This window comes from Cibotium barometz, chromosome 29 (genome assembly GCF_041138505.1).
Source record: "Cibotium barometz isolate CiBa-2024 chromosome 29, ASM4113850v1, whole genome shotgun sequence".
Classification (NCBI taxonomy): Eukaryota; Viridiplantae; Streptophyta; class Polypodiopsida; order Cyatheales; family Cibotiaceae; genus Cibotium; species Cibotium barometz.
Window position 1 is genome coordinate 50,800,348 of NC_141074.1, and position 10,083 is coordinate 50,810,430.

The 10,083-nt window shown below is 39.8% G+C and overlaps 1 protein-coding gene across 1 annotated transcript; it reads left to right on the plus strand.

Annotated features, from left to right (window-relative positions):
* Positions 1–5,207: 5,207 nt before the first annotated feature.
* On the plus strand, positions 5,208–9,535 carry LOC147622324 (actin-like). The gene is made up of 5 exons (XM_086823425.1): positions 5,208–5,286; positions 7,379–7,459; positions 7,627–8,020; positions 8,521–9,134; positions 9,294–9,535. The coding sequence occupies exons 2-5, from the start codon at positions 7,400–7,402 to the stop codon at positions 9,357–9,359; spliced, it is 1,134 nt and encodes a 377-aa protein (XP_086679551.1). The 5' UTR covers positions 5,208–5,286; positions 7,379–7,399; the 3' UTR covers positions 9,360–9,535.
* Positions 9,536–10,083: the final 548 nt, after the last annotated feature.

The window sequence follows — 10,083 nt, forward strand, 5'->3', positions numbered from 1 at the left end:
AGAAAAGACCTTGGCATAGGTCAACTATGCTCAAGATGATTGGGCTTTCTAGACCAACTAGAACCAACCCGGCCTATGGCCACTCCTCTATCCTAAGTGAAACGTAATTCATAACTAGATGTCTAGCATCTATCTCATCATAATTGATATTGTAAACGCCCATGACTAAGACCTACGGCGGGCACTTGGATGGTCATTATAAACAACATTGTAAACACTAACTAGAGCTAGCATTGAAATCATAGTAGCCATGGATATTTTGTTGAGGGAGAGTGTTAAAATAATACACCAAAATATTATGTGACATTGGGAATATGGGCATATGGTTCTATGGTCTAAAGGCTTCATTTGGCAGCACAAGGTTTCTAGGCATGCCACACCTCCAAGACAACAATAGCATGTGTGGAAAGAGTCTTAGGTTGCACTCCATTCTAGGAAACGGGTGCTCTTTTTGATACACTTTTGGATTAGGTAAATGGGATTGTCCCTTAATAAATTTTTAATTGCTTTTGTACCAAGCCAATGAATAGGTTGGCATCCAATGAATATTTACAACACAAACACAAGTCTTTCTACATTCTCATTCTCTCTCACACATTGTCATTATGTTGTCATCAACCTTAGTCTCATGTAATTAGTCTTGATCTCTTACTTAACCTAATGTTGCCTACACCCCATGAGTTTAATCATCGTGTTCAATCCACCATAAATTCCAATGAATATTTACAACATAAACACACAAACACAAGTCTTTCTACATTCTCATTCTCTCACACATTGGCATCCAATGAATATTTAAAACATAAACACACAAACACAAGTCTTTCTACATTCTCACTCTCTCTCACACATTATCATTATGTTTTCATCTACCTTAATCTCATGTAATTAGTCTTAATCTCTTGCTTAACCTTAATCTCTTGCTTAACCTAATGTTACCTTTACCCCATGAGTTTAATCATCATATTTGATCCACCATAAATTCTAACAAAACCCTAACACCTGAACAATGGTTTGTACTAAAGAGACTACTCACAGATCAAGGAGATAATGTGAGAGTAACAATGGTTGTGGTTGCTTAAATCTCAAGAAAATACTCCCTCGGCAATAACCTAAGGCCATCAATCAACGCTCCAGCAATGGATACCAAAAAAATTTGTTCAAAGGTAAGATACGCTCCAAGTAATGAACACCAAAGAATCTTATTTAGGCTCAAGGTTTCTCTAAAGGAAATAATCAAAATTAGATATCCAAGTGGAAGGTAATTAAAGCATAGGGAGCTAATAAATTTAATAGACGCGTGTCATCTCAGGCATTGTCAAGAAAACAACTTCCAAATTTTAATCATACGAGAACACTTGCCCAAAAATGGTAAGTTGCTACCACAAGAACCTCTCAGGTATGGAGTGAAACAAGTGAAAAATGCATGCTCTAGGAAGGGTAAAGATCCCATTATAGAAACATAAAGACATGTGACTCAAAAAGGATAAGAGCTTATATGGGACCATCACTCTTTGTCAAAATAAAACAACCATCCATTGATATTTTTGATGTGTTAAGTTGCTGAAGGGACGAATAAGTAGAGAGAACCATAAGAACCATGATCAAGAAGCCATATATATATGTGTGTGTGTGTGTGTGTGTGTGTGTATATATATATATATATATATATATATATATATATATATATATATATATAGAGAGAGAGAGAGAGAGAGAGAGAGAGAGAGAGAGAGAGAGAGAGAGAGAGAGAGGATGATACTTATGCAAAGACCTACATTTGAAGAAGAAGTTTTAGGTGAATGGGTCCTCAAGTGTTGCAAGCTTGCAACCTTAGAGCCAAGTAGGTACAATACTAGTGCCATTAAAAACCCTATAATGCATGGGGGCTTGAAACTCCAAACCTAAGAAAAGGAGGGCATGCGTAACCATTTCTTTACATTATTACGAATACACCAAAGACATTTTCAGGGTGGCACAAGAAGTAGGAAGGGGGGTTTCCATGCCAATGGCACCTATATAACCATGGAATTGACCACGACTATGCCAATCCACATCTCAAAGATGATGACCACATTTGATGAAAATAGAGATCCCATTCAATATTTAGAAAAGTTATAACAAGTTTGCGAAGCCATGGGAGGGATTGATGATCCCACTAAGATCTACTCATTTAGATTGCCTTGATGAAGGCAAAGAGGTCGGTGGTGTAGGTCACTAAATCCACTTGAAAATGCCACTTATGAGGTCGTAAGACACACCTTCATAGTTGGATTCTCACCAAGAGGGAGACAAATAGAGTCGCATTGCTCAAATCTAGAACCACAAGTAGGAGGAAGGAAAATCCATTCAAGAGTATGTAGTAAGAGCTGAATATCTCCATGTGAGGTGTAGTCCACAGAAAGATTGGATAACTATTCACTCTTACTCTAAGTAAGAAACACATGACCATCTCTATAGGCCTAGGCACTATTAATGAGTGTTGCTGCAAGGCAATCGACCTGGTCTAAAGGGTAGGTGCCTTCACGACCATCTCTACAAGTCTAGGTACTACATCTTTGATGAGTGATGAGGCACTACATCTCTATAAGTCTAGGCACTACATCTTTGATGATGATGAGTGTTGCCACAAGGCAATTGACATGGTAGATAATTTGCAAAACATGGATGTAGAAGTTATTGAAATCGTAAGTTGTTGGGTAAATGTTAGGAGTAAGGGGGAGTGGTATGTGACCCTCAAATGATTACATGAGTTACAAGATAGGGATGTAGAAGTTGTTAAAATAGCAATTGATGTTGGGTAAACGTTAGGAGCAAGGGGAAGTGGTATATGTGACCCTCAAATGATAATATGAGTTACAGAAGTCATAGACTACTGTTTAGAGGTCCAAAGGGGGCCCAAATACGAAGGATTGTATGGAATGGCCAGCCCATGTGGATACCAAAAGTAGGCACCTAGAAGAAGGTGACAAATCTAGGAAAGATTAGGAAGAACTTAATCAAGCTTATGGACCATGATTAATAGATAATGGAGATATACTTAAGCCTATAAAAAGGCACTCTATCTAATGGATTATCACATGAGATTTTTGCTAAGCCCCTTGCCTTGTCATTATGCTTTACTTTTGTCAAGTGGGTGCTCACTTCAAGGGATACGGTGCTCAAGTCTAGGAAAGATTAGGGAGAACTTAATCAAGCTTATGGGCCATGATTAATGGCTAATGGAGTGTACTCTAGCCTATAGAAAAGGCACTCTATCTAATGGATTATCACATGAGCTTTTTGCTAAACCCCTTGCCTTATCATTATGTTTCATTTTTGTCATTAGCATTGTCATTAGAGTTAATATCTTTCTTGCATTTCTAGCGTGTTTACATGTTGGTTCTAATCCATTTCTACACACCCTAATTCTTTATAGACAAAAGTCTCAAGTGAAATCATCCACCCAAACCAAGATACACGGGACATATGCATCATCGAAAAGCAAGGGACACAATCATAAGAACATGCTTTAGTCAAGGACGAGAGCATAGATGAGTTGGTAGAAAATCTAATCAACAAACTAGGCCAACATTGGTAGGTCAAGGTAAACCACATCTAGATCTGCAAGCCAGACACCCTCATCTATTTCTGTGAATTTGTGTGCAAGTTGCTGCCATCAAAACCATAGAGGCACATATTGTCCAATGCTAAGACCAAAGCATTGTGCCTAGTGCTACGGGAACCACAATACATTCCATTATTACTAGTACTAAGGAAACCTATTAGGGTGGACTTTAGATTGCCATAGATGCTATACCCATTCGGTATAACATTCGGTACAAACCACCGCAGATGCTATACCCTATCACATGATGCCTACTAGAACCCCTTACCGTCGGGAGGTCGCCACATATGCTATACCCTATCGCCTCCCTACTAGAACCTCTTACGGAGAGGTATGTATAGACCACCATAGATGCTATACCCGGCCGGTAACTAGCTCGGTTTCTCAGAACCGAACTAGTATAATAGTACTTGACAAAATAGTATAAGAGCTCTGCTCCATAGAAAACAATGGAAGGGAGCTCTCATACCCTCATAGAGGAGCTCTCTCTTAGAACCCCCCCTCTCTCTCTCTCCCCATACATTGGTCACCTACGGGACTTTAGGTGAGTTTCTCTCTCTCTCTCTCTCTCTCTCTCTCTCTCTCTCTCTCTCTCTCTCTCTCTCTCCATGCATTGGTCACATGATGGACTATAGGTGAGTTTTATAATGGATGAAAGGTAGGCATGCACGATGGATGAGGGGCACAAGTGTGAGGGTCAAGTAGTTTGAAGGGACAGTTGGAGGAGATGCCTGACTAGGCAATGGTTTTGTCAATCTAAAGTCTTACCTTAGTTGAATTAAATGACTATATTTGCCCGTTCAATAAATATGCACTCATAATTTCCTTGCATATATTGATTTTTGTACAAAACCCTAAGGGCAAAGGGTTGCTATGAAAATTTTACTTGTTTTTGTTGAAACCCAACTTTGTTGAAATTTAACTTTGATCTAACTTTTGGTGTGTTTTCTCTCTCCTTCTCTCTCAAACTCAGTCCGTTTAGTGCTTGGAAAGCTCATTTTCCCAACCATGTAAAAGAGAGCCAATTAATTCTTGATGGTAAATGCTGCAGATCTATCAAAACAAAACCAAAACGATAATGCATGTTGGGCTAAAGTTAACACAATATAAGAATTGATTTGTGTAAATGAAGGCAACATCGAATTTCGGTCTCATGTCTCATTTTTGGCATGCGGGAAACACTTAAAAATGGGTTTTTTTTCTTTGGCATGGGTAGGTGAAGGAAAGGAAAGGAGAGGTATATGCTTTACAGGATGTAAAGTGAGAAGATGCTACTCAATGGATTGGGGTGTGTGTGTGTGTGTGTGTGTGGAGAGAGAGAGAGAGAGAGAGAGTGTGTGTGTGTGTATAGAGACCTTGAGAGGAGGAGGTAGTGAGGGAGCATGATTTTCTAGTGGGACCTTACAATTCATTTTCCATTAAATTGAAGGGAAGAAACACCTTACAGATGGATTTCGAGATAGCGGAATTGAACGGTCCAGATCACAGAGATCTCAGCCAGGAAGGTCGTTTATCTTGGGGGCTTTTTGCTGTCTTCTTTATTATATCTCCACACTCGCCCTTCTCTGCAGACACAGTCTCTCTCTTTTCCTCCCAAAGAGGGGAAGACAGGCATCTGTGCTTCTACCATAGCCCGATACCTTGCATCGTATCGGCTCAGATCGACCTTCTCTTTTCTGGTACGTACCTTCCCTCGCTCGCACATCTGTTTGCATCTGGTTTTTGTCCTGATCGACTGTTTTTTAAGGTTTCTCTCTTCTGTTCTCTTCTCGTTAGTAGCTTCGTCTGTGCATTTTTGGTGCTCATCAGCTGCTCTCTTCTCATTTGTTGTTACATCTGTGCTTTTCTGTGCCCCAAATAGCTTTATTTCATCCTTTCTTTTGGGTCGTAGCTGTGCCCTGATCGTCGTTTCAGCTTTGTTTGGGCTCTATGCGTTAATCAGCTGTTTTGTTGTCTGTTGTTGCTTACCTGTTCGTTTCTGTGACCTAATCGGGTGTTTCTTCTCGTACTAGCTTCATCTGTGCTTTTCTGTACTTTCCTGTGCCCTGATCAACTGTTTCCTTCTCATTTTAGCGTCATTTTAACGTTTTTAAAGGCTGCTCAGCTGTTTTTGGTTTTTCATTTCAGCTTCTTATCTGCCCTTCATGGCTGTATTCACATCTGTCCCTTTCTTTCTGTTTATTTTTGTTCTAAATTTCTTCTGTCATGGAACATCCGCTCATTGTTGCTCGATTTGGATTCATTAAACGTTTCTGCTCGTCTTAGTGAGCTTCTGTGTACTGATATTTATACATGGCTAAGGTTACTATGGTGAGCGTGGGATACATATTGGCAGGTAGGCTTAGTCGGGGTAACATTACGGTAAACATAAGGTTATTTAGAGCTAATTCATGGTAAGGTAACAGTAGCTAGGCTTATCCTATGGTGAACTAGGGTTCCCTTATCATAGACATAGATTTCTTGAGAAGCAAGCTGGATGTGTTATCATTTTCGCTTGTTTGTTAGCTTCATTTTAGGGTTGAGATGTGCCTATACTTGCTCCTAATTCATTTCTTCCTGCTCATTTTAGCTTCATCTGCACAGATAATGGCTGCCCTCCACCCACACGATAGTGTTAGTTTCATCTAAGCTTAAGTGGCTGCACTTGTACTTGTTTCTGCTGGTGTCTGTGTGTTGATGCACATCAAATTGATCTGAGGGTTCTGTTCATTTTAGCCTTGTTGGATGCATCTGCTAAATTTGGCTATATCAGAGTACTTTGTTTTGTACCTGATTAAGCTTGGTTTGGATTTGCTTTGTTAAGCTAGGGCCACTCTACAATATGGGTAAGCTAGGTCTACTGTACCTGAATAAGCTTGGTTTGGATTTACTATGTTAAGCTAGGGCCACTCTACAGTAGTAAGGCAATGTAACTCTACACTAAGCATGTTTTGTGTTGTGGGAAGCTAACCCAGGAGTTGTGTTCATTTGGCGGTCAATATGGTATCTTTGAAGTCACCACATCTAGTCCTAGATCTTATGTTCTTGATTTTCTTTCATCTGTGAGAAGCTCTCGCCTTTGACTTTTAGCACCTTTTGATTGATCGGTCATGAGATGTATTGCTTGGCAGTATCTTTTGGTCTTTGTCTGATGAACCATTTCAATGGAGGCAATCTGGATAATGCAGTTGTATGACATACAGCTAGCTAGCCCAGTCTCGGAAATCGGGATGTTAATTCTTTTGCAACCCATTCTTCTCATCGAACCTGATGAGCATTGATACCCTGGCTTCCCTTTACAGTAATTGCGTACACTGATCTTGGGTCTTGCTATTGGTCATACATCTTCCAGCTCTTGGCAAGGGTGTACACTCCTGTCTCGGAACAGTCTACATGATAGAAACTTTGACTAGGTGATTGTAATTGCTTACAGTACTCTGCATTAAAACTTAAGAACATCATTTGATTAACCCAACATCCAGATTGGTCTTTGATATTTCACAGAGGGATTTGTGTCAGGCAGCTACACTAAACATGTGTCCATCGTTTGTCTCGCTTTAATTATGTCATGCTTGGGGGGGGGGATATATTTAGTCTATCATGCTGTTGGAATTTATGTTTCACAAACAGACTTGCACGTGGGTGTATTAGTGGCTCTTCGGTTTATTTTGAAAATAATCTATGCTAATTTTTGAGTGGGATTTTGTTTGTTCATAACTTTCATTTCACAACGGGCAGCTTCGTAGATTAGTTTTGATTGTATTACTACTTGTCGATTTTCATCATTTGCAGGAGTGAAACTTCTCTAAGAAAATGGCAGATGTTGAGGAAGTGCAACCTCTTGTCTGCGACAATGGTTCTGGTATGGTGAAGGTAAAGCTTCCTGAGCCTTGGCTGAAAGGTATTGATTATTAGATGAAAGAATGGTAGAATTTTGAATGAAGAGTCTACCAAGGTGTGGCATAGAGCAGCCTTACAGTTTTGATATTGGAACACTAGTAGTACTTTCTTTATTTAAAATTTCCTTTATTTTTGAACAGGCTGGGTTTGCCGGAGATGATGCTCCTCGAGCTGTATTTCCCAGTATTGTGGGCAGACCTCGGCATACTGGGGTCATGGTTGGTATGGGACAGAAGGATGCTTATGTTGGAGATGAGGCACAATCTAAACGTGGGATACTGACCCTGAAGTATCCAATCGAGCATGGCATCGTAACCAATTGGGATGATATGGAGAAGATTTGGCACCACACATTTTACAATGAGCTTCGAGTTGCACCTGAGGAGCACCCTGTTCTACTGACTGAAGCTCCTCTCAACCCGAAGGCCAACAGGGAGAAAATGACACAAATTATGTTTGACACTTTCAATGCGCCTGCTATGTATGTTGCCATCCAGGCTGTTCTTTCTCTCTATGCCAGTGGAAGGACAACTGGTAGGTATTCAGTTCATGGTTCTGTAGATGGCAACAGTTTCTTAACAGTTTAAATATTTTACTTTGAAATATATTTTGTGTTGTTTTTTAGTATCTCAGCTCAAAAGGTTTAAGTTCTTATTAAGAAGAAGTGTCTGTATGCTTTTGTGTGTGTGTGTTTTTTATTTTTTATTTTTTAAAGTTTCTTTCATTCATGTAATTGTTTTGTTTTGTTTTCTTGTTTCTTGTCTTTTGTTTTTTGTTTGTCGTTTTTTTTTGTTAATGTCTTAATTAAAAGTCTTCGTCTGATATTATCTTTTGATTTGCTCTCGTCAGTTGCTAGGTTTGTTAGTTTATTTATTTTTGATCTTTCAAGTGCTTTGTTTTTGTCTTTGTCCTTCTTCACTATTATTTCTTTCTCAAATTTCTCAATTCGTAAGTTAAGATTTTTCTGACCTTATGAAGGTATATATATTTTACTTTGAAAAATAGTGTTTAAAGAGGCGCTTCTGTCCATGCAGGTATTGTGCTTGATTCTGGTGATGGTGTCACACATACTGTCCCGATCTACGAGGGATATGCTCTTCCACATGCTATCCTTCGTCTCGACCTTGCTGGTCGTGATTTGACTGACGCACTTATGAAGATTCTCACAGAGCGTGGGTATTCTTTCACCACCACTGCAGAGAGGGAAATTGTCCGAGACATGAAGGAGAAATTGGCCTACGTGGCCTTGGATTTTGAGCAGGAGCTCGAAACAGCCAAAAGTAGCTCTTCTTTGGAAAAGAGCTATGAGCTTCCTGATGGGCAGGTTATTACCATTGGTGCTGAACGGTTCAGATGCCCAGAAGTCCTTTTCCAGCCATCTCTTATTGGTATGGAAGCTGCGGGTATTCATGAGACTACTTACAATTCTATAATGAAGTGTGATGTGGACATTCGTAAGGACCTCTATGGAAATGTGGTGCTCAGTGGAGGTTCTACCATGTTTCCTGGTATTGCGGATCGGATGAGCAAGGAGATCACTGCACTTGCCCCCAGCAGCATGAAGATAAAGGTGGTAGCACCACCAGAGAGAAAGTACAGTGTTTGGATTGGAGGATCCATTCTGGCTTCCTTGAGTACTTTCCAACAGGTACACACCACATACTGTCTGTAAGCATATTGTGGGCTTCACAGTAGTAAGTGGAGGGTTTTTGCTTATGGTAGTATGTTTTGTGTTGCCGACAGGATTGAAGTGTTTTTACCTCAATGTCATCCAATTGAGTTTGACCAAGTTTTTTGGTGTATGCAGATGTGGATTGCAAAATCGGAGTATGACGAGTCAGGCCCTTCAATCGTGCACAGAAAATGCTTTTAAGTGGAGTGGGCTTCCATGCTGTGATGATATATTTTTTAGAGTTTGATGGGTGGGGACTGGAGAGATGTTTTGTACTTCCTGCTTTGCTCTAGTCATTTTTTCTTTAAGTCACATTTGACTTAACTTTTGTATACGAAGTTTCTCTAGTTTTTTTTAAAGATTTACTATGTTCGATATGATTTTGTACCTGGTCCTGGCTGCGTAACCTTAGTGATTTGGTGCGGCTGTTGTAACCTATGCTGTCTGTTGTAGCCTAGTCATTGTCTTCAGTCACGTTTGACTTCCTTTTGTTCATGAAATTCTACTTATATTTCTTGAAACTTTGGCTGGCGACAGATTGGACTGGCAAGATTGCCTGTCCAAGACTTATGGGCACCACAATGGGTTCCTCTACCGTATATGCCCTTTATGTTAGCATGTTCTATCTTGTGGCTGATGCAAGTCATTTTAAAGCAAGTGCAGTGAGAAATGTCAGGAAGGTTTTTCAACCATTTTAGGTATTCCATGCCTTTATTTCTGCATAGTTTTCATGTGCATCTTGAGAGAATTCATGATTTGGGTAACATCAGTGGACATGCAGTTCTATTAAATTATTTGTCCAAGTTTTGGCCATCTGGTTCATGCTATTTCTATCTTAACCAGTCATAAAGCAGTGCCTAGTGATGCATTATATGTACCTACTCTTGGGTGTTGATGATGTGAGTGAGGGGTTCAAAGGGTATAG

Coding starts and splice junctions, on each gene's coding strand:
- LOC147622324 (XM_086823425.1), top strand. CDS start 7,400: ATGGCAGATGTTGAGGAAGTGCAACCTCTTGTCTGCGACAATGGTTCT. Junction 8,021..8,520: donor TGCCAGTGGAAGGACAACTG/GTAGGTATTCAG, acceptor CTGTCCATGCAG/GTATTGTGCTTGATTCTGGT. Junction 9,135..9,293: donor CCTTGAGTACTTTCCAACAG/GTACACACCACA, acceptor TGGTGTATGCAG/ATGTGGATTGCAAAATCGGA.